We start from the raw sequence: 25,725 nt of genomic DNA, 5'->3' as shown, positions 1-25,725 counted from the left end.
CACAACCGAATTTCGCAGCCTTTTTGGAACGAGAAGAAAAAAAATCGCGCTAAAATTTTGATGGCAATCGACATTGGGCCTCGAAATAGATTAAATTTACTGTGTAAATACGCATTAGAACTCACTTTTTGAATTAAATCCTTTAATTTATGACACTTTGAAAAAGGCCAAAAAAAACTTTCGTGTTGTTTTTCTTGTGCGAAAAATTTATTTGTTTCTAGTTCAAAGTAGAGATGCCCATCCGGTTTTATATTGAGCACAAAACATCATGCTATTATAGCAAACAAATGACGGTTGTCAGAATGACAGCATCTCTTATCTGTCATAAGATACATAGGGGTGCCCACAACCGAACCTCCTCCCCTAATTAAAAAAGCCATAAAAGTTATGGTAAAAGGAGTTTTTAATGATAGGTGAATAAAACAACACATGAGTGAAATAAAGTGGTCTATCCCTGCTATAAATACATCGATGTAAAATAAAAATTTAGCGGCAAAATCTTTCTTTTAAATTAATTTGTATCAGTAGAGTAGTGTCTGTGTTGAATTTAATGTTTGTAATTTAAAACTAAATAGAGTGGTGAAAAGAAAAGAGTCTGATCATTGATTCACATACAGAGCATTGAGGTTTTGCATTACGTTTGCTCTTTTTCTGTCATCGTGAAAAAGTCACTACAGAATAAAATCAGTAATCGTAAAGAAAGATAAACGAAATTCTTACCTCAAATACCAATCTCTACGAAGGGAATCTTACCTTGGAAGAAGGCCTACCTATCGTCTAAATGCAACTAGATCACCTCGGTGAGATCTCTTCCTCACATTTACAGTAAGACACTTCCTTCTCCTCTGGGCTAATTTTGATCGTCAGCTCCGAATTTTGTCCTGTACTCTGTCGAGCTTATGTTGTCGTCTTTGGTGGTGTTAGCAACCCAGCGGATCCTGTTCCAGTTCCTGTTTCGATCGCCGTTGATACCTTCGGAGTCCAGTTCTTTCCGTATCTGGGCAACTGTGCAGCTTCTACTAAACCCTGAGGCCCTAATAAACTTTTCAAGGAACTTGAATCGGCGTAATGTGTTTTACTTAAACTTGATAAAAGGTTAACTGAAAAGTTTATCAAGTGAAAGATGGGATGAAAACGGAGTGGATTTTTTTCGCGTCTAGTCCCTAAAATATATGCATCTGTTTAGTATATAAAGTAAAATAATCATCATTAATCGGTGCAAATTAACCGCAATTCAAAATATTCATTTCAGCCCCTGTAGATATTCATTTTTTACGCTCGATTATCAATCGCTATTGAAGATCGGGCGGTAAATTTGGTATGGAAGTTTGACAGCATGCTGCGAGATGTTCGTGCCTGCATCGCCGAGCGTCTGATCAAAACGAACATGAATCAATGACGAAGCTGCCTACGGAGCATCGATGCAACTGATAGTAAAACGAAGATTTCCGTCCTTGGTAAAGGTACCCCCAGATCCTACTGGCGCAGACAAGCTGAATATTTACGACCGATTCAGAAGATTTGTTCACTACTATCGGATACTGCCTCAAGGTGGGGGAGGATGTTTGGGCATTTTGCTCAATGTAGTACGACTGGGAACTATGAATAGTTTGACAGACAAAATTAACCCTTAATGTGCGATTTTGTTTTAAAACAACAAACCGAAAATACGGTTATGTTAATGATTTTAATGGTTGTAATAATATAATATTTTCGACGATTTCTAAAAAATCGCCTTGCGCCTTTAGGGGTAAAAAAATCCGTTGGAAGACGGCTATAATATTAGCTAATATTACCTGGCCTAATATTTCGTTCCCCGTAACGCTGGGTAGACACCGTTGCTTGGTGTGTTACGTTGTAAGATCTATCATGGTCACATTGTCAGCTACAGGAAAATTCTGACCCAACGAATACCTTCCTCAATATCCGTGGTACTTATGAGGATGTCGCTAAGTCGGGAACCTTTCATTAAGTAATTGCTACATCAGCACTTCCTTCCCCTCCCAAGTTACGGTTAAAATGGGCGTGGCCAGGAGTAGTAATCCTCATGCTTTTGTGATTTCTATCCTAGATCGAAATCAAGTACCACATCCACCGTGATTTCTGATAGCAATCTGAATAAGGATTTCAAAAGAAAAACATGAGTTTCACCAGTGTCCAATCAACGAAGTACACCGTAACTATGCTATGCGATGCTATGCTAATACTTCCTGACTACTTTTTGTGACGGTCTAGAATTTGAATCTGTGGAATAATCCCCTATCTTCCCGAAGGACGTAATCCTACGTCAAAAGTAATCGTTTCCGGTGCGATTCGCGTTTTTATTCAAAGACAAGTTTTATTCATCGGATTCTGTGATGTATTTGCCGGGTTCTGGATTATCTGATCTGAATTTGGCAACGGTTATCCTTTCAGTTATAGCGTTTCACTTCATAAGCGCAATAGTGATTTGGTAGGAAACCTTGTGGTGTCTACAAAATTGACGGCAGTTCAAGACGAAGACAATATCATCCACGTCAGGCGACATCCGTAATTATTGACTGTTGGCATTCCCATGAAAGCTACAAACATCGATTGTAAAATAAATAGATCATCCAAATTACTCATGCTTTCGTCTTTTCGTTCTCCTTCCGGCAGTTTTCAACCAAGTGATACCTAGTATGAATCCACAAGAACTTAGTACTATGGTTTGGATGGGACAGTTCGCCTCGCCACTGGATGAAAACCTAGCGAACATCTATGGACAGCCAGTGCCCGCCGTGATGGACGACATCTCGCAGCCGTCTCCCTCTCTGGTAGGTATCTTGGAAGATTCAAATTAAATATTTAATGTCATGCTGTGGGAGGATCGTAAATCATGATTGTGTTTTAACTTGCGTATTTGTTTGGATCATACACTTTCATTCGCTTTTTGTCCTACATACTTCCCGCAATTTTCTCGTTTGGTTATATTTCCTTTGATTTTTGTCTAATTTGGTTTTTATTCTTTTTCTTTTCTTTTTTCGTTTTTCGCCAATTTTCGACTACACATTTACACACATCCCGAACTTAACCAACACCCGAACAAACATGAATTGAACCTACACCTGTGTTTGTGAACCGACGTCCCGGTACAGGACATGAACCCAGCGATCGGATCGCTGATTGGGGACTACAGCGGCCACGTGACGGCAATCCCGACACCCTCGGGTGGTCTGGCGACGATTCCGAATCCCGATCTGGCCATCACCAATCCGGAGCTATTCAACCTCCAGCAGCAACAGTTGCAGCTGCAACAACAGCTCAGTTTGGGTAATTATAGCTTTCTGGAGCAGAGTGGGCTTGCTGGGCAGCTGGCTGGAGCAGGCGCTGGCTCCGGTGGCGTTGTAGGTCACGATGGGGATGATTCAACCGGTGCCACGAGGATGATCGACGACGACGACGAGGACGACCACCTGAACGATGAAGAGCATGCGATGCAAACCTACGAACACTACCAAAGGATGGTGGAAGCTGGAAGCGAATTCCTCTCAGTCACCGGTCAGGAAAATCTACTCGGGTACAAGCTGATGAATGAAGCGCAACTGCTGCAACCCCAGGGAAGTTTTCTAGATTATGATGGCGGTGCCAATGGGGATGGTTCTTCGAGCCCAATTCATGAAGGCATCAAAATGGCAGGAATGGCAGAACAGATGGCAGCGGTTGCCAACGCGATGGCGCCTGGTGCGTCGGGTAGGGGTCACGGGGGAGGAGGCCAGGACTCTAGTGGGCCATCGGTTCGCTTTACGAACAAGAAAATCAAACCGGTTAAACGACCCGGGCTAGTACTGAAGACGCCTATCGCCTATAAAGGTGATATCGATCCATCAGTGATACCGATTCAGCGCGATGGAATGGGTAGGTTTAGTTGTTTATGCATTTTTGGGTTCGTTTTCCGTTTCAGTTTGTGGGGTACTTCCTGAAATTCTTGTCTATGGCTCAAACCAGTCCGTAATCTGGTGTGGATGATTCCGTTTACATCGTCCCCTTTCTCCCTTTCATCCACACAGCAATTTGTGAAAAGTGTGGTGCAATAGGCGTGAAACATTCGTTCTACACCAAGCAGCGCCGATTCTGTAGCATGAACTGTGCCCGCTCCTTCGACACGTTACGTTTGTACAACAGTTCTTCATCGGCACCGTACGGCAAGTCGGCGGCAATAGCAGCCAGTCTGGAGGATAGCATTCCCTCACTGGCAACACCCTCGGCACTGCCGCCCGATCAACTGATAGACGACTCTGCGGACGAAGATTCTTCAAACACGGCGACGGCGATTGCTGGCGCCGACGTTGACGTCGATAGCAAGCATCTCCTCCAACAGCAACTTGCCTTGCAACAACAGCAGCAGCAGCTTCAGCAGCAACAACAACAACTTCAGCAACAGTTTCAACACCAGCAGCAACAACAACAACAAGTACAAAACATCAGCTATAGATTCAAGATGTCTCAAGCTGGGTACGTATGTCTCTCCTAGTATTTTGTCTAAATTCCTTGAATCGGGTCCGTAGTTTATGGCAGCGCTTCGCTTATTCTGTAAATCTAATTAAAAATCTCTACAAAAATGACGAGTGGCGGTGTCACTGTTGTACAAAACTATGTTGTGAGACAAATAAGAATATACTTATTTAGTATTTATTGCTACATCCAGCAACCACATTTAAGTATCTAAGTGAAGAACTGATCCAAATATCAAAATTCACATAAATAAAGGAAACCAAAATTTAGTATCTATTCTACAACAACTTTCTTTCTGTTTCCTCCCTAAAACCATTCAGAAGCGACAATAGCAACCACGGTGTACATAGCGACAAATCAATCAGCCACGAAATAGTTCCCCAGGACGAGGTCCCTCAGCTCCCGCGGGGAACTAGATTGCCTTCACCGTGCCCTCAGGATGAGCGTATCATCAGCATCCGGCGGAAACCGCACGAGTTTATCAATTCGTTTGACTGGACTTCATCGCTGGCGGATGCGACCTTTTTCGCCGCTCCGGTAACATGCTTCCGACACGCTCCAGGTTACGAGATGTGGCCCAACGTGGTCATCGGAATGAAGGTCGAGGTGGAGAATACCGACGTCGACCTGCAGCAGTCACTCGTCAGCGGTACGCCCCACTCGTTTTGGGTGGCCACCGTCCTCAGAATCTGCGGCTACAAGGCTCTCCTGCGTTACGAAGGATTCGACACGGATTCGTCTAAAGACTTCTGGGTAAATCTGTGCTCGTCCGAGGTGCACCCGGTCGGGTGGTGTGCAACGCGCGGCAAGCCTCTAATTCCGCCGAAAAGTATAGCCAAACCGTACAAAGACTGGAAAGAGTTTCTGGTGAAGCGTCTATCCAATGCGCGAACACTTCCATCAACGTTCTACAACAAAATAAGCGACAGCTTCAAGTCACGCTTTCGGGTGGGTTTAAACCTGGAAGTGGTAGACAAAAATCGCATCAGCCAGGTGAAGGTCGCCTCCATCAACAAGATCGTGGGCAAGCGATTGTACGTGCGATACTACGACAGTCCTCCGGATGACAACGGGTTCTGGTGCCACGAAGATTCCCCACTGATTCATCCGGTCGGGTGGGCCACAACCGTCGGACATAACCTTGCCGCGCCCGAAGAGTACATGGACCGAATGAATGGTAAGCTTATTTGTTACTTATTTTCAGAATTGTGTCTCACAATGGTTTACATATGACCATAGCCGCCCGGGATCAGATTCTCGAACCGAACGAAGATGACGCCACCATGGACCTTTTCAAAACCAATTTCCACTTTGAGGAGTACTACCTGGAGGGCAAGCAGACTGGCTTCGAGGAAGGTATGAAACTGGAAGCCATCGACCCGCTGAATCTGTCGTCAATTTGCGTGGCCACCGTTATGTCGGTGCTCAAGTTCGGCTACATCATGATCCGAATTGATTCGTACGATCCGGATGTCAGCGGGGCGGATTGGTTCTGCTACCACGAGAAGTCGCCGTGCATTTTCCCGGTTGGATTCTGCATATCCAACCAGATCACGTTGACGCCTCCGAAAGGATACGATCTGACGACATTTACCTGGGAGCAATACTTGGTGGACACGAACAGTAAACCGGCAACGGAGGATCTGTTCCACCGGGACCCGATCAGACAAAAGTTCAAGGTAAGTGGACACGAAAACGTCGCATAGCATTTTGAATCCAATGATTTCTCTCTGCAGATCGGAATGAAGCTGGAATCTGCCGATCTGATGGACCCAAGACTGATTTGCGTGGCGACGATTTCGCGCGTCGTTGGCCGGCTGCTAAAAGTGCACTTCGACGGCTGGGACGACGAGTACGACCAGTGGCTGGACAGCGAAAGCCCGGACATCTACCCGATCGGATGGTGCGTGCTGGTGAGTCACAAACTGGAGGGACCGCGCATACTGCCGAAAATTCCGCCGCCGCAGAAAATTTCCCCCAAGACGACCACCAAGAAGGGCAAACGGAAGAAAAAGGTTATGAAGTTCGAGCTGGCCCCCACCGGAGACAGTAAGTGATGCGATTGAACATGATCAGAAATAGTGATTCTCCACGCTAGTTATGGACTTGAAGTCGGCGTTGAAACATTTCTGTAATGTTTCATCTTACATTTTTTTATTCGTTTTTTCAGATTGAGATTTTTTTGCAAAAAAAATGCAGTCTTCTTTTAGATTGTTTAAAAGTTTCTTATTTAGTGTATACATTTTGGTAATCTGTGGGATATATATTTATAATAATTTACAATTAAGTCGAGCTAAGTAAATTGTCTTTAATTTTGTAGTTACAAATTTAATTTGAAACTCGAATAATAAAGACATATGTTTATACTTTCTCTGATTTATCATTTCGCTGGTTCAGTCAAAAATATGACGATAAGTACCGTCTGCACTGACATGGCCCCTTATATTAGTGTTTGTTGAGTATGCACTCCCCGGACAAAAGAGCAGATAAGAATTGCCTACTTCACTGCGATGTCTAATCATTTTTGTTCTTTCAACATTTGTTCTTTATCAACGGAAAATTTAAAATAGCATATGTTTAAGATTTTCAGTTTATTATTCTCTGATAAGAATTTTACATTATGTACCTACCTATCTATCGTAGTTGCTACTTCGCAATTGACCATAAGCAGAAGCAGACAATTTCGTACGGCCAAGTTGCCGAATAATATACAATTAATTGAGAAACAATCTTATTATCCATTGTTTGGTCATGTTTGGTCTATAGCTACATCTCATCTTCGAGTAATAGTCGAATCACTGTCTGGCACACCATATTCGTCCGTATTTCGTAGTATGAACGATGGATATTTTTTCCAACAGCTGATCCAAATCATTGTCCATTTGCCTAGTCCAAGTACCGTTTTACGCTATTTTTTTTCGAACAGGGAGCGTTTTGTAGATGGATAATTTGGTACGACTGAAAACGATTTCCTGCTAAATGTAGGGGAACTGTTCCATTTTCCATCTCACTAAACATAATATATTCATGTCATCGCAAAACAGAGAAATACAGCACCAATATTGTCGCTTCTTTTTGCTAACATGCGTGCTCACTGCAGAAAAAAACGCAAAAAAAAACAATTCAAATGCCTTTTCATTGCTTTGTTTTTGATGGGATGGAAATGGGCAGTGGCGTCGCGTAACCTCACTTTTTACCTAGTTGTGCACTGACCCAAAAAGTGAAAATTTTGACATTTTGACAGTCCAAATGGAAAAGAAAATTATCAGAGTCGTTTATACTAATCGAAATCTAGTTATTCTAATCATTTTCACACACCAATTTCTTTAATTTAAGCTCAATGCACAGGTAGATTGAGATTAGGGAAACGCCACTTGAAATGGGAACTATGAGATGAAGTGCCGAACCGTTACTCTATCTGCTGGTATCGTTTCCGGTGCTCTCCAGTGAACCTAAGAACACAAACTCATCAACACCTTCTAGTTGTTTGGATAACCAAAATATACATTATTTGGGAACATTCGCAAAGCTCTATGTCTTAAAGTTTTAAAGTTATTTAAAAAAATGTTTTTTTTTAGGTGTACTTTAGAATTGAATAATTTTTTAGTGCTTAGAATCTACTCTATGTTCACTCTTGTCAAGCGATTACAGTTTGTGTTTACACGAAATTGCAATTGATTTATATAGATATTAAAATTTCTACTTTTTGACTCATCCATGGTCATTAAGTTGATACTTCGTCTGCAATCCGAATACTTGATTTCGAGCCATCAAGCGTTGTACGTTTCAGCCTAATCAGTTTCACCGGAAAACCATGTTCAGACCTTATCTCCCACAACTCATTTCTTTTCTCTGAATCGCGGCTTCGTGGCCGTGTGGTTAGCGACGCTAGTCGTCTAGACGCATGTGCCATGGAGTGTGGGTTCGATTCCCGCCCCGGTAAGGAGGAAACTTTTCGTGATCGAAAAATTCTCCACTGGTCCACAGGGTGTTATGTGTCCGTTGTCTAATGCTAGGTGTTAAGTGTTCAGTCTGTACGACCTCTGGTCGAAGACGGTATTCTTGTCTTTCTAAAATGAATTAAAAAATGGTGTCTGCAAGACGTACTCCCGGAATTTATCAAATATCATCAACAGGATAAACATCTGAGCCGTCGTTGATCGGCCGTCACGAAAACATGCCTGGTATTTGCCGACAAAGGATTCTTCAAGCGGTCGCAGTCTGTTGAACCGAATATGCGACAGAATGTTATACGCCGAATTCAGAAAAAGAGTCCTAATGAATATGCCAAGATTACATAATATTCAATTTTCTTGTTCTACATATAAGCAAATTGAGATGCCGACATACCAAAGTCAAACATATGTTCGACGGATGTAAACATGCGAATCATTGCACAAATTGCCCATAAAGAGTGCGATGAAAGATTGCAACAGGGATCGATGTCTTACCATTCTGCCTAAAGTCCTAAAGAGAAGCTGAGACAAAAGACAAGGGCAATTGACGCCAGCGTTTAGCAGTTTGACAACAAATGTAGTTTGCTGTACCTTACGCCTCCGATCAAGGGTTTCAAGGTCAAGTAGCTGACATCTATCGATATACGCTGGAAGGTCTGCGGGATCACGCCACGGTACATATTCGAGGGCTATCCTTAAGACATTTTTCTGGATCCGCTCAATTGGCAAGTTCCACGTAACGTCGTTCGGTGCCCAAACAACAGAAGCCGTTTTCAAAATTGGTCGCACGAGAGCACAATAAAGTGTTTTAAAACAGTGCGGATCCGTGAAATCCTTGGATATTCTAGAGATGAATCCAAGCTGTCGGTTTGCTTTAGAAATCATTGTGGCATAATGTGTATTGAAGCAGAGCTTGGGATCCAAAACAACACCAATATTCGTAACCTGGTCCACTCTATTCAACACAGTAGGGGAAAGTGGGGCAAGATGGCCATCCTAAGCGGTAACCCTTGTAAAATAGTGACACTCCTTGAAATTGTGCTGATTTGTCCATGAAACACTTTTATGATGACCCGTCTTCGACATAAGTATCAATAAACACTGATTAATGACGTTTCAGTATCTTATAAACCGGTTTTAAGAAAGGTGTTCCTATGATGCATATATTTATCATATGGAGCGATATGACCACCCTCACGGGGCAAGACGAGCAAGGACCAAAAATTATATCAAAAGTGTACTAAGTTTATTTATATTAGAGGACACATCTATGGATTATGTTCAAATGATGTTTTGCCTAAACATGTCGTATTCCATGTTGATTTCTTGACCACTGGTACTACGACAATATCAGAATTTTCCTAAAATTATTTTTTACGATTAAAACCATATCCTTCGTTTTAAATAACCTCGGATTCACGTAGAAACTATTTTGATCATTTTTGAAATGCATTCAAGGGTTCGGCGTCTCTTAGTCCTGGAGATGACCTTGTTCCTAACACAGTTGGCAATGCCGCCCCAAGCTGACTATCCAAAGATTTATATCCTATCGATCATAATATTGTGAATCTCCTCAAATTATTATTGTAGAGAGGCTACAGTTATATAAAACCCATGGTAAATATCAATTTGTGCTGAAAAATGAGTAATTTTGACTTCAATCCTTAAATTATGTAACTAAAAACCCAGATTAATCTACCTAGCGTTGGTGGTGCCTTTCTCGCATTTAGTTAAGACACCTACCTTATATGGCGCGTCATATTTCGATGTACCATTTTCTTCATAACTTTTGAACGCAATGACCGATCGTTATAAAATTCAATAGTGATCAACAATGCTTTATCCCCTGTCGAATGAAACTTGTTGCGAGCAATCGGTTAAGGATTACTATACGAAAAGTTGTCTAATGTTTTTTATAGCTTTTGTGCACACACACATACACACATACATACACACGGACAGACATACATGTGCTCAGCTCGTCGAGCTGATTCGATTGGTATAAAATACTATAGGTCTCAGAGGCTTCTATAAAAAGTTCGTTTTCGGAGTGAAATGATAGCCTTCCGGTACAACTGAGTTGTACGAGAAAGGCAAAAATATAAGAAAATTCGAATTTCTACTAAACCATCTTCAAATCAATATTACAAGAACAAGTGAGGTTGCCAAAGTGCGTGAGGTTGCCTAAGATTTTGTGACAGTTCATGTACTAGGTATACAAAGACGTCATATTTGAATCACCCTTATGTCTGCGCTCAAAACTCTCGACGGTGTACAACACGCGTCGGAGTCCGGCTAAACATTGGGCGGCTATAAGACGGTAGACTAGCCCAAGACTACGCGCAGCAGCTGGAAATGGCACCCCCAACGGACGAGCAGCTAGGCGCAGCATCTCTTGAAGATGGCAGGAGAGATATTCGATCCGCCATTGGAAGTACCGCAACCGCTGCACTAGGCAAGGTGGCTCCGGATCAGAGAGACGACTGATATGACGGCGAATGTGAGCAGTTAATTGAGGAGAAGAATGCAGCATGGGCTACATTGCTGCAACACCGCACGAGGGCGAACGAGGCACGATTGCAATTGAAGAGCGAAGTCGAGTGAAGGTTATGACTTTGCATTTCTGTACGTTAACTTTCATTCTATTTCTACCACACCAATCCAAAATTGTATTAACATCCGCTAGCAATGCGCAGCAATCCACCAGTGATGATATGACTCGATAGATTTTGAAATCGTCTGCATACATGATTTTAGACGATTTCAATTAGTTGCATAGATCGTTGACGAAGAGTACAAAGAGCATTGATCCGAGATGACTCCCTTCAGGATAGCCTGAAGTAATGTGAAATGGGTCCGACATAACTGTTCCGAGTTTTACGGACGCGCTACGATTGTGAAGATACGATCCAATTAGTAAACCAACCAAGCCTATCCGCTTAAGTTTTTCTACCGCTAACTGGTGAGGAACTCTATCAAAAGCCTTCGAGGGTCAACATATACCGCATCGACTTGCTTTCGTTTCTCAATATTATCGATTAGCCAAGATACATGACTCAAATAAGATTTCGTTGAGTGTTTCTTTACAAAGCCTTGCTGGTCAACGTCGACTTTGTGCTGTACCGCCGGGTACAAGAAATCCAACACCATGCTCTCGAAAACTTTCGGAAGACAGCTGAGGAAGGAAATCTCTCGGTAATTTCGAACATCACGAACATTTCCAGATTTATGGATAGGTGTAATTAACGCCTCTTTCCATCTTGAGAGGAAAGAACTTTCCACAAGCGAGTGATTGAACAGCAGCGACGTAGGTAGAGCAAGCGTGTGTGCAGAATTTTTGATGAACGATAGTGTAAGCTTGTCCGATCTAGGTCCCTTAGACCCATCAACTTCTTGTAGTTTTCTGCATACATCGCGTACTCCAAAATCATTCAACGGAATGTTGTGATCGAATTCCCGCAGACCGTTCAAGTACTCTTCAGACAAAGGCGGTGAGTTGTTAGTGCTGTCCAATGAGCAGCTCGAAGTAGCTCGAAGTTGTTCCTGTCACGCTCATGCCCGTTTGTTGACAAAAAAGAACGAGCAGGACGGGAACAACTTCGAGCTACTTCGAGCTGCTCATTGGACAGCATTATTACTTAACACACTTTGAAAGAATGACGAGAAAAGGTTTGCCGATTCGCTCAGTGTTGTTGACGAAAGTTTACTGTTTGAGGAAGCTGTTTCAAGCCGGGAAATATATGATAGAAAGCGTGATGCGTTAAAAGAATAAAATTGGCATTCTAAGGGTCTGTCTCAATTGGATAATTAAACTGAAATTAAACTTAAAAGTGACATTTCAATAATTATCAAATAACCCTGCTCGCAGAGCAAGATTACTTTTGACAGATATCGAATCATTTTCCATCGATGTCCTATTGGAATTGCTGGGTAGCACCAGCCATTCTTATAACGGGGTGATTTTTTAATTTTCGAACTGTCACTTTTAAGTTTAATTCTGCAAATGAGACAGACCCTAAGTCTCGCACCACTACCTTTCGGTCGATGCTTTTCGATTGAAAATATTTTCTTCGAGCCTTACGCAACCGATTCCGCATGTTTCTCAGCTCTCCGTTCAACCAAGGATGTTTACTTCCAGGTTGACGTGCTTGTCTCTTAAGAGTCACGTGTTGTCAAAAAACCTCATTAACTCGCAAACATTTGCATTATTTACAAAGCATAAATCTAGCAGCCTTTCATTTTCTTTCGTTAGGCAAAGAAAATTATTCAAGAAAATTCCAATGGGAAAACTGTCAAAACGCACACAACCGTATCCATTGTGTTTGGCCCATTACTCCTCGACATCGTGCGAATGAAGCCTCGACTTAAGTCCTCACATCTGAACCACGCTCGTGCAGAAACTTTAGCAACTATAAAAAATCCACTGTCCAAGCTTATTGTGTGACCAAATTGTATGCCATTTTTGAAGGGTACTCTGACGGACTAATAAGAAAAACTAGTTGTTCGAGATGGTTCTATACTATTCCCCAGAAAACCGTTCCCCAGAAAACCATACCCCAGAATTCCATTTCCCAGAATGTACCGTTCCCCAGAAACCAATCGCCAGAATGTACCATTCCCCAGAATGTACCGTTCCCCAGAAAACAGAATATATAGATAAACATGGTTTCATAATAAGTCACCATAATTAAAATCATTTGTCTTGATGAGTTGGATGTGCAATGGCCATTGTGGTAATTATTAGAAACTATAGTTTCAAATACAATGTGCCTTTTGTACATCCAAGAATTCCTTCGGAAGATACAGAAGTTCCTCCTCCTCCTGTAGTTCCTTCACGAATTCCTCCAGCAGTTCTTCTAGGAAGTTCTTCCAGAAATTATTTTGAAAGTTCTTCCAGGTATTCCTGCGGAAGCTCCTGCAAGGATCTCTCCGGAAGTTCCTCCATGAATTCCTTCGGAAGTTTCTCCAGTAATTCCTCTGGAAGATTCTCCAAGTGTGTTGCCGAAAGATTTTTCAAGAATGCTTTCGGATGTATACTATGGAATTTCTCGAATACTTCCTCCAGGATTTCTTTTGGAAAATTCTGCAGCAACACCTCAAGAGACTCCTACAAGAATTCATCCAGTCCTATACCTCCAAGAATTCCTCCGGAAGTTTTTTTTTCAGATATTTCTTCAGTAATTCCTCAGGAATATTCAAAAAATCATCAGGAAAATCCTTCAGGAGTTCCTCCAGAAAATCTCTCCGGAGTTTATCCCGTAGTTTTTCAGGAATTCCTTCTCAAGTTCAACCAAGAATTCTTCTAGCAATTTCTTCTGAAGTTCCTTCAGAAATTTCTCTGGAAGTTCCTTCAGTATAAATCCTTTGGGTGTTCCAACAGGAATTCCTCGGGAAATTTCTTCGGCAGTCTTCCAGAAGTAACTAGAAGCTCCATCCAGAAGAAATTCGTATAAGTAATAAAAAGCTCCATCAGGAATTTATCCGGAAGTTGTTCCAGAAATTTATCTGGAAGTTCCTTCAGAAAATTCTCTGGATGTTTCTTCAAGTATTTCACGAAAAATTTTAAATCCCTGCAAGTAATTCTACCTAAAAAAGAATTCTACGTGCGAAAATTAAGTTTAAAAATCCAGTAGAATTTTAATCAAAGACTCAGTAGAAAATCCAGGAGAAACACTGTATACACTATCTCGGGAAAATTTTAAAGAATATTCTTTTGAATTCTAACAATTTGAAATAAAAAAAATATTCCACATCAGTAGAACAAGGCGATGATTGAATTCACAAGCACAAACCTATTGGATTTTGAAATTTCTCGCTGATATTCATGATTTTAATAATGAAGACATTTTTAAACGACTGTGAAGACATTTGAAAATATCATCTGGCATCCCTGATTATTATTAAGATAGTAAGATAGGCACATAAGCCAAGGTACTCTTGGTGATTCGTAATTAGATTTACAATATTTAAGAAAGGACGTATCTGAGGATTCGTGATCAGGAAATTTCGGCGTGGCGTGTTGTCGTGCTCGATGAATGGTTCGACTGGGAGCATCTTCAGGATGGCAATATAAAAACTCATGTAAAAAATATATACAATATAAAAACTCAAGTTTTGATTTTTCTTTATTTCAACACTTTGTATTGTTTGTATATAATATGCATGACGATAAGTAAATCAAAAACTTTAGAATCCTTTCTACCCCAAGAAGTACAGTGTATGAAAGGATGTGGGTCAAAGAACACAATTGAATGAACAATTTTTTTAAAATCAGATTATATTACTTGAGCGAGACAAAATTTTGAATAAAATGCTTCTTAACTACAATCTAGAATAAAAAGCATCGGAAGCCTCCAGGGACATGAAGGCCTTTTTTTTCGAAAAGCTCAGTAGCTTCGGTACAAGAAGCTCGGAAGCCTCCTTTCAAAAGGGTTCGGGTTCAAGAGGTTCGGAAGCCTCCTTTCAAGAGGTTCGGAAGCCTCCTTTCAAGAGGCTCGGAAGCCTCCTTTCAAAAGGCTCGGAAGCCTCTTTTTAATAGGCTGGGAGCCTCCTTTTAAGAGGCTCGGAAGCCTCCTTTCAAGTGGCTCGAAAGCCTCCTTTCAAGTGGCTCGGAAGCTTCCTTTCAAGAGGCTCGGAAGCCTCTTTTCAAGAAGCCCGAAAGCCTCATTTCAAGAGGATCGGGACCATCCTTCCAAAAGGCTCGGAAGCCTCTTTTCAAAAGGCTCGAAAGCCTCACGAAAATTTCACGAAGTTTCGTGCAGCGTGTCAAAAATTATTCCAGATGGAAGCCGGAAGGAGAGAAAAAAGTCTGCACACCCACGTTGATAATCCTGCTCATCGACGATGGAACCTACGTCAAAATGGATTTCGGACAGCTTCCTAGCCAAAAATTCTACATTGTGACGGCACGAGGAGTAGTTCCTGCGAAGTTTAAGTTTGATTTTTTTACAAACTTTTGACAAAACTTTTTTGACAAACAAACTTTGACAAACAAACTTTGATTTTTTGACAAACAAACTTGACAAACCTTCTATAAAGCCCATAAAGGTCCCGTGAAGTTTTGGCCAGATTTGGCGAGTTGCCACTACAGCCGGGAAGTCATCCAGTGGTACCGGGATAATAAAGAAGATTTCATCGATAAAAACATAAATCCACGCAACTGCCCAAAGCTCCGACCCATCGAGACATTTTGGGCAATAATGAAGCGGAAGCTTAAGAAAAGTGTAAAAAGTGGAAAAACAGCTCGGGATGCGACTCAGATGACCAAAATGTGGAACAAATGTGCCAAGGGAGTTGACTGTGGAGGTGTGCAACTTCTGATGAGAGGAATAAAGAAGAAGGTGCGAATTTTCACTAGAAACAAGAAGAAATTATTTGTATCAATAATTTTTCTTTAAAGTACAGTGAATTACTCTTGTTTTGATATATTAACCTTCTTTGTACGTCAACCCGTTACCGAGATACAGATGATTTTATCATTCCGGATTCTAAATGGACATAGCTTTAGCAACATCAATCAATCACGGTTCTTGAAGCTTTCGGAAGGTGGTTGAATTTACGTTGAAAACACCGAAGTCACTGGATGCGTTAATGCTAGATCCATCAGTGAAATATCTGTTATTACAATTGACATGTTCATATTATTCAGAAAAAGGGAGGGAATTGATATTTGTCGAAGGTGATCTGGTATTTCTTGAATAGCGTGTTTCATGGAGAGATCATATTCAATGGAGGAACTGTCGTTAATGAAGTTAACTCGAGGCGGGTAATAACATGGAAGACGAAGATCTGACGATAAGTAGTTGAGATAGACTCTCAGGTATCTTGACCGATGAACCAGTTCCAGCATATAAAGTTTTCTAAGACAAGTGTGTTACTTGTTCCACATTTGATCAGTATCCTAAGTGAGAGCTCCCAGTAACGGTGCTTTAAAGGAGTCTCTCCTGGCTCATGTTATGCGTTGAATGCATACAGCCAAGTGCAATACGCAAACAACGGTATTAAATCCGTTCCAATTTAATTAGGTGGCACTCAGCTGCTGAGAGGAAGCAGAAAAAGCTGTTTCCTAAAACAGAGCGAATAGTCGTTTTATTTCGTTTGATGAGGTTTTCCGGGAGAGTCCCTCATTAAGTTTTGGAGGTAGGACGTAGAAAATGGATCCTTTTTCTATCAAATAATCAATATGGGTTTTCCAGGTACACTTGGAATCAAATCAGACCCCAAGGTATGGGATCAGTACAAAAGGCCGAAACCCCAAAAGGCCGAACCACGAAAGGCCGAATGATACAAAAGGCCGAATCTCAAAAGGCCGAATAACACAAAAAGCCGAATCATTACAAAAGCTACAATCTTTAAACCAAGAGAACTTAGAATACTCACAAATTTACGTTTACTTTTATTATGGTGCCCCATTAAGAAAAACTTGTCCACGTGTTTTGCAACTACTAGCAGCGATCTAATCAATCTTATTCAGTTGAGGTATTTAACGTCAGTTCAACGTCGAAGCTCAATCTTTTAATTGAAAGAAGTTGTATGACGGTGTTTACAGAGTCAATTTGAATCCTTATTATATTCTATAATAGATCAATCTTCATTGCAGTAATGAAAGGATGAACATAACTGAACACTGTATACGTATAAATATTAGCACTTTAAAGTAACGGAGTAATCCAAGAGCTCTCTTTTTTCTTCCTTTGGTGATGTAGTAATCATTATCAGTAGTATTGGGAAAAGTTATGGGAAAAGAATTCCACCGGATTCATGGCTCACAGAATCGAATTGCCGATTTGCATTAATGTAGGAGTTGTGCGCTTCATTAGCATGGTTGTGCTAATGATGCGCACTACTCATGATCTAATTGCGACATTAGAAGCTAAACAAAATCAAAATTTCAAATTACTATGCTTTTAACTAAAAGCTGTATAACTTGCGGTAACGCGGTGTTCTTAAATGTATTTCATTTTCTCTCAATTTAAGAGAAACTGCCTTCACAAGACTTTAGTGAGAAATCACAAAATAATCCGAATATTCTAAATTATATTAAGTAGGGGAAAAGACGGCTTTGGCAGGTTTTGTTCTATTATTGGCATGGGGGTTTTTGTCGACCAAATTTTATGAAATTTGGCCACAATATTCTTTGATTTGCAAAGAATGTTTAGGCCAAATTTGAGCCTAGTCAGTCATAAAAAACCCCCTGCCAATAATAGAACAAAACCTGCCAAAGCCGTCATTCCCCCTATTTAAATAAAAAAAAGTTTGAATTAAATCGGCAGCTCGCTCCGGTCCACTTTGTTGGTCTGCCGATTTCATTCGGCCTTCCGTGATTTCGGCCTTTTTTGCTTTCGGCCTTTTGTAATTCTGCCATTCGTGATTCGGCCTTTTGTGATTCGGCCTTTCGTAGTAGACCCGTTGGGTAGAGAGAAAGGGTGTGAAATGTTTCCAAAGCAGATTTGATGGATACGGATAATTGAATGATATCTCATCGTTGTTAGCTGGTTATGGAACATCTTCTCGCAAGGGCAGCTGTTGGATAATTGGTAATACGTGCGTGTACTTAATGGAATAGTGTGGGTTCAAGTCCCACTGGCAGCCGAATCTTTTCGCAATATCTCAACACTTTAAAATTGCATACCTAACTTTGTGTATCAAAATTGAACATCTTTTCCAGAAAAGATAAAGATTGGGTTATGTCTTCCTTTCAATTTTCTTTAGTTTCAGTTGAGCTGGGTACCGCTTCTTCGTAAAAACAGTCAATTGAGTTTTTTGCGGAGAGAACTCCATCCCTAAATGTCTGGCCCAAACAGTCATGTTGTTTAGGGAATTTTGCAATGGTCCCTGCAGGATCATCTGCAAGTTGTCTAAGCGTGCATTGTTCTTCCAAACAATTGTCAATGTCTTTAACATTGAAAATATAAAGCAAGGGACTTAAACATGAACCTTGGGGAAAGCCTATGTAGCTATTTCTGGAAGTTGTCAGAGTGCCCAGAGTAAAGTTCATATGTTTCACTGACAACAAATTGCACAATAAATTATTCAAAATAACGGATAATCCACTACTTTGCAGGTATGCCGTCAGTACTTCTATGGAAACTGAATTAAAAGCGCCCTTAATATCCAATAAAACTGAAGCCAGCTGCGTCTTGTGCACATAGGCCAGCTGTATATCTGAAGAGAGCAGTGCTAGACGATCATTTGTTTCTTTACCTGTACGAAAACTGAACTGAGTATTTGACAGTAATGCATTTTGTTCAACCAATGCTCGATTCTTGAAAGGATAATTATCTCCGAGAATTTTCTAATACATGAAGCAGAATCCTGCCAACACGTCTATGTCTCTAAACCGAAACCCTTCAATTACAAAAATTATCTTCTTCTTCTTCTTTAACATTACATCCCCCACTGGGACATTGCCGCCTCGCAGCTTAGTGTTCAATTAGCACTTCCACAGTTATTAACTGCGAGGTTTCTAAGCCAAGTTACCATTTCTGCATTCGTATATCATGAGGCTAACACAATGAATGAATTCCAATCCGAAAATTGTCTAGACCGGCACCGGGAATCGAACCCAGCCACCCTCAGCATGGTCTTGCTTTGTAGCCGCGCATCTTACCGCACGGCTAAGGACAATTACCTTATGGACATCAAAAATATCCTCGAACGAATTATAACTAGGCGAATATGTATACAGAATTCCTAACAAAATTTGTCTTAATTTCTTTCATTCATTTTATGTTACGGCTTTGTTTCATTTTTTTTTTTGCATTGTTACATAGGTCCTAGCTAGGGTAATTTTATTGAAGTATTTTTTTTCTTGTACCCATTGAGAATCGCTATTTGAAGACAGCTACAGAAAGTTAACTAATCGAGCCATCATCTTCCCACAGTGCTTCCACTTCCGACGACGCGCACCGCATTGGTCAAGAAAGAGCATGAACAGTTCCAGCAGCAGAAGCTGCTTAGCACGAGCTCGGCCACGATTCCCTACTCGATAGGACAGCTGAACAGCAATCTGGACCAGAATCAGTACACCAACGCGACGGCGACGGTCGCCCTGGAATCGTCTCACAGTAGAAGTACCGCAAGCGGAACTTCATCGTCGCTCCTGTCGATCAAGCATGAACCTCCGCACGAATCCATGCTGGGGCCCATCTTCGACCACTCCACCGAAAGCATTGGCGTCGACGACGACGACATGGGTGGGCTGAAAACGGAAGACGAGGACGGCGAATCGAACAGTGCCACCGGAAATCCCTCGTCCGCACCGTCGGAAATCACCGACATCGAGATGGACAAAATCATTCCAAGGCTGATCAACAACGATAACGGGAGCAGCTCACCGGAGCCGGTTGGCGGCGGCCAAATAGCGCCGGACAGTTGGGACGTAAAGGACGTGGCCATGTTCCTGACGGCAAACGACTGTGCGATGCACTGTGAACCCTTCATGGCGCACGGCGTAGACGGCAAACGGCTCCTGCAGCTCAGCAAGGACGACATCATTACCCTGCTCAACATGAAGGTAGGCCCCTCCCTGAAAATCTACGATCTCATTCAGCAGTTGAAATGCAAAATCGACCCCAGCAAATCGCGACTACTGAAGTCCAGTTTGGGGAAGAAGTATTTGTAGTAGCAATAAGGGGGGTGAAGCAGAGGGAGCTTGGGGATGGCGCGGAATGTCGTCGTCAGGGAAGGGGATCAAAATGCCCAAGAGTATTAACTTATTTCCTGTTCTTCATTTGCTGCACCACCTGCTGGTTTATTTAGGATTCTTTTTCGTTTTTATTAGTGGTTTTTTCGTCTAGCAAAGTTTAAAAGCTTTCTTTTTTACAATTATCAAAAGTACTCTTTCTGTTGTGATGAAGCGAATCAGTTTTTTAATAGTGTCCAGGAGGATTCCAAAGCTTTTGTGTCAAAATTGAGGGAGTCAGATTTGTGCGCTAGGTATTGGAACCGCCATTTCCAGTGATCATCGGAATGCGAGGTAGAGGGGAATCTTGAAAGCAATGTACCAAAAATAAGAACAAGAAGCAAACGACAGAACAATGGGAATGTAATGGGACAAAGTGGCCAGATGGTAGAGGACGATGTGCGCGGTGAATTCTTGCTCGAATGGCTTATAAATAACAATACAAAACAAATCTGCATAGAAAGTATACACGCGAACTTGTATAAAGGTAAACGCTAACGTAAAGTAGTAGTATGATGGTTCAGAATTTATTAGAATATCTTTTTTACGAAAAAAGAGAAAGTAAACAAGTATATTTAGCATAGTGAAGAAATGGAAAGAAATACAAATCAAAGAAGTGATGTTTCTTGAGAAATTTGAACCTTGGTTAATGTTGATGGTATCCGAAATCCCTACCTACATTGATATCTGGTTGGCTACGATGCACCTATGCCTGACGTATTGTAGAGCTCCATAATCGTCGGTCTTGGGCGATGTTTCTCCAGTTTCTCCGAACCGTTAGAGTCCCTGGGCCCAATTCGCACGCAGTGGAACCCACCGTGATCGTTGCCTCATATGAAGTCGCCGGCCTCTATATGGTTCTCTGTTGAATATTCACTTTCACCTTAGCTCCACCTAATAATAAATACACACTTGTGATACAAGTACCGCTGTGTCGCTGTGTACAAGTGTCGCTGTGCAGTGCCTAACACTTCCTGCACTGTTGTAGTCACAGCTTCATGGATATTTTCCAACAATCTGCTGACGTTGCCAGATCCGATGGTACTGTTCAGCAACTCCTTCAACTGACATGCGTTGGATATTGAAATGCATCGTTCTGCTGTTTCGTAAATCCGTGACGCTGGAAAGTCGCGCTCAAATTTTTGCAGCTACAAGGTAGTGATCCGAGTCAGTGTTCGGATCGGACCTCTGAAGGACCTTACATCTATAACATCCGAGAAATGTCCCTCGATCAGCACGTGGTCGTTGCCAGGATGTTGCCAGGTGTGTTTGCGGATATTCTTACGTGTGAAGTAGGTACTACTGATTGCCATCCCTCTAGCAGCAGCAAAGGTCACGAGTCGCAGACTATTATCGTTAGTAGCAGAATGAAGGCTTTCCGTACCAACGACAGGGCGAAAGAAACTTTCTCCTCCGATCTGCGCATTTCCATTCCCGATGACAATCTTTACATCGTGTGTTGGGCACTCTTCGTATGCCTTATCAAGGCTCTCATAGAACTCATCCTTCACGTCATCAGGCTTATCGTTCGTTGGGGCATATCCCAAGTAGCAAAATTAATTTTATGATGCACTTGAAGCACACTTCTAGACTTGTGCCTTAAAACCACATTTAAAGCCAATTGTCCTACAAGCTTGCTTCAAGACAGCCATAAAACCACTATAAGACGAAAGAGGCCCACTCTTGAGAAGGTGTTCAAGACCATTTTCCAAGGTTCGCTTAAAACTTGTTAGTTTTATCAAAGTGAGCTTATGATGGCATGAAAGATCAGCATAAAACCCTTTTAAGATTACTAAGGAATTTGACAGCATGTGTTTTCGTTATCTAGATCCGCTGATGTTTATACTTGTTTATATTGAATTTTGTCTGAACCAAATCGAACAGTATCTCATAATGATGAAAATTATTATGGATACGTTGATAAATTGAAACTTAATTGCATTGTGATCGTGTAATTCCACATGCCACAATCACTTTGTCGATGCTTTTCCGAATAAATGTAACAAATATTGAATGCGCCTTATTTATATTGCAAGATATAATATTCTTTTGAAAAACTATTTTTATTTGAAAAAATGTACATACCAAAAAAAATCAATTCTGCTCTACTTTTTTATTTCGCAGATGTAACAATATTTGTTTTCTGCCCCAATCTATGAAATGACTCATGCATGTAAAATTAAAACAAATAGTTTTCATCGTTCATATAGAAATGGCTTCCATCAAGAAATTTGACGCAGACGATAATCCGCCATGATTTCAATAGTTTTATCGAAAACCATCATAAGATTGGATTAAAACTACTTTATCTCATAAAAAACCTGTTAGGTTTATGCAGGAGCATGATAAATTGAACTAGATTTATCGCAATCTTGACGAAGCTTAGTTTGTCTTGAATAAAACTAACTAGTACTGATCAAAACTAAGAAGTTTTATTGAAGAGCGTTATAAGTTATAAGTTCCATGTTTGTGATGGTTTTCAGTAGTGGGCACGCATCCCAAGTAACATTTCAAACTTTATTACACTCTATTAGCAGTTTTGGAGAGCAAATTTTCAAGACTAGTAATAAAACTAAGAACGATAAGACAACCTCTTGATGACCGCTAACAGTGTAACTTATGATCAAGTGGCCCACTCTTAAGAACATCTTCAAAGCAAGTTCCAGGCTGAAGATAAAACTCACATAAAACCGCTGTCAAACAAGGGAGCTGACCCAGATTTGTTATTGTTTTGGTAAAAAAAGGAATCAAAAGAACGAAAAAACAACAACAAATGGACACGAATGTAAAATCATATATCGGGACCGCTTTGCGATTTGGGCGTAACTTATTTTGTAAACAAACATTGTTTCATGGATTCAGCAGAATGCAAGCGATTTTCCCCAAAACTAGTTCCCCTATCTGATAGAGGAAAGCCTACTCTGTTGAATACATACCGTGGTTTTCTCGGGAAATGCCTCCTGAAGCAGGAATTCGCCTTCCAATGTTTGTTTACAAAATAAATTACGCCCAAATCGCAAAGCGGTCCCGATATATAATAGCCCTGTTTGTCTGTCCGGTGGCTAACCAACCAGACGCAGCACGCGGGGAAATTCTCACAAAAAATAAAATATTTGACACTTTAATTCTTTTTTACTATCAGATGCAGAAAACAAAACCAGTGACAACCTTAGACAACCAGGCACAGCATTTGATGAAAAAAATCACAGACAACAGACGTTGAAAATTTTGATTGAAAAAAAAAACACTTGCTACGGGCGCTACAGCGTCCACAAATAAACTAGTGTTAAATAATAGGAAAATTGGATGCCCCAGAATTCGTTCGCATGTATTAATTTTGTGTGCGCGTTCGAATTTCTGGTGAAATCAGGTAAGAAAAATGGTTTAATAGAACGCGCCGCTTAAAGATGCTTAATTACGGCAATCAAATTGGTGAGAAAATAAAACCGCATTTTTTTTTCATAAGTTAGATCCCATTTCACATAAAAAACATTTGGTGATCCAATATATTTGCAACACATTGTGGAATTCAGCGGTATTTACGTCTGGTAGCAAATTTTGTTAAAAGATTCATCAAGTTATTTAATATTACCGCCATGGCTCTTTTGCACAACGAGCAGTTTTAATATGATTTAACGGCCAAAATTATGTAACGATGTAATATAAACTTCCGTAGTATCGCGATGATAGATTAATTTGAAATTGATCCGATGTGTATATGTACATATATGGATTGCTTGATATCAGTAAATTTCTCTTTTCTTAATGGCGAGGGGATAATACCTCAGTTTCAGGGTCAGTAGTAATTAAAAATCTACAGAAAATAGAATGAGCGGTATAACGATATTAAAATTTGAAACTCAATTTTAAAATTGTTATAAAAATAATCTGTAATGGCCTGCCGAGAAAAAAAAATCATGTTTCAGATTCATATTCAAAATGAATGCCCCCGAACAATTTGAATCTGTGCTGATTGACTTCTATATCAGTTAAATAATGAAGCATCTTAAATGTAAAATTTCACCATATTTTACCAACCACACCATACATAGATGCTTGATGTAAATATTGTTTATATTACTCACTTCCTAATGCTCAATGGATTATTAGCATTAGCATTGAGCAATTCGCACAAAATCGTAGGTGTTGCAAGCCTAGACTGTTGTATGAGAGTAGCATTACTTTCATCTGTTACCACATATATTAATTTGGGATTAATCACTATCTCTTAGATGAAAGCAATGCACTTTCCAATAGTCGAGATTTGTCCTGGCCATTGCTAATGCTGAGGAAGGGAAAGGATGTTTAGTTGGATACCTACTAAAGAATGATGCAGAGAACTCTACGACCTCTCATAGGTGCCACGGGAGGTTTTGGAATAGTTAGTGTTGAAGGGTATAACAGTAGAGAGAGTGAAACACAGAAAGAACTAAGATAGAAACCCAAAGTAGGAAAGGGACGAGCCTAGAATTGAACCTACGACCTCCGACTTGTAAGGCAGGAGCGGTAGCCACCGAGGTCGTTCCTTCCTAATGCTCATTGGATTATATGAATTAATTCAATGATTTATTGAAAAACCTTTCTCAAGGAAAATATCTCGTGAAAAAATAGGAAACAGAATGACATTTAGAATATTTTTTATTTAAATTGTGATTTAATAAGTAGCAGTTGGACATCTAATCGTGATTATTGCATTATTTGTTGCGTTAATGATTTCTTGTAATTCTGAAAATCTCATGTAAGGTGCTTGCTTACTAGAAAATGTATGATCAGGTTAGTTTTGATAAATAAAATTAGACCTGGAATTGAACTTTACAAATTTATATCTTAGAACACGTTAAGGATGTTCCTCACGGAATTCAAAATGAAATACACTCGCGTTTTCAAGGGCACCCCACTCAACATAGAAGCAATGCACAACTGTCATTGTTATTATTCCACGCATGCTCCGATGCAGCAAAGCCGAAATAAAAGATAACAGTTGTGCGTTGTTTCCGTGTTGAGTAGGGTGCCCTTGAAAACGCGAGTAGATTTAAATTTGGATTCCATGAGTATTGTCCTTAAAAAATCTTTGATTTCATTTTATTTGCGAAACATTCAGTGGAATAGCTGAATGAAACAAATGTTTTTAGCCATCTGATTTGCCATAGTTCATGGATTCCACTATAAACATAATATTCTTGGACAATGCCATTATAAGTCTGTTGAAAACCATGAAGTTTTATTATAGTTATTAATAAGACTAGGTCATGACCAAAATATATAGCTTTATTATTGTTTTTAAAGTTGGTTTTATCAGACGCCCCAAGATAATGATAAGATCACTTATAAGCCTATAAAGCATTTGACGTTTGCGGATTTATGAGACTATTTATTATGGTTTTGAGGATAGCAATAAGTGCATCATTGAAGTTTATCTTGCGGAATTGAATAAAACTCTGATAAATCCGTTATAAAACTTAAGTAAACCTATGTAGTCTTGAAATTGTTACTTGGGATGATTGCAATAAAAAAACGACACAGATTGAGCCGAAATCATCCGTTTTACGTTTCATATAATAACATGCAATTCAATCATCTATTCATCTATAGGGTTATTTTTAATCAAAAAGT

The 25,725-nt window shown here is 40.5% G+C and overlaps 1 protein-coding gene across 1 annotated transcript in view; it reads left to right on the top strand.

The window, feature by feature from the left end:
* LOC134212430 (polycomb protein Sfmbt) overlaps positions 1–20,746 on the top strand; it is a 39,223-nt gene extending 18,477 nt beyond the window's left edge. Inside the window, exons 2-8 of the mRNA XM_062690278.1 lie at positions 2,638–2,795; positions 3,117–3,876; positions 4,029–4,473; positions 4,794–5,650; positions 5,713–6,152; positions 6,210–6,522; positions 19,313–20,746. Of these exons, the coding sequence (XP_062546262.1) occupies positions 2,638–2,795; positions 3,117–3,876; positions 4,029–4,473; positions 4,794–5,650; positions 5,713–6,152; positions 6,210–6,522; positions 19,313–20,052 (3,713 nt within the window). The 3' untranslated portion in view covers positions 20,053–20,746. The remainder of the gene's footprint in view (positions 1–2,637; positions 2,796–3,116; positions 3,877–4,028; positions 4,474–4,793; positions 5,651–5,712; positions 6,153–6,209; positions 6,523–19,312) is intronic.
* The last annotated feature ends 4,979 nt before the right edge of the window (positions 20,747–25,725 follow it).

This window comes from Armigeres subalbatus, chromosome 2 (assembly GCF_024139115.2).
Source record: "Armigeres subalbatus isolate Guangzhou_Male chromosome 2, GZ_Asu_2, whole genome shotgun sequence".
In the NCBI taxonomy this organism is placed as follows: Eukaryota; Metazoa; Arthropoda; class Insecta; order Diptera; family Culicidae; genus Armigeres; species Armigeres subalbatus.
Note: the sequence above shows the minus strand (reverse complement) of the source record. Positions and strands in the feature narration are given on the sequence as shown.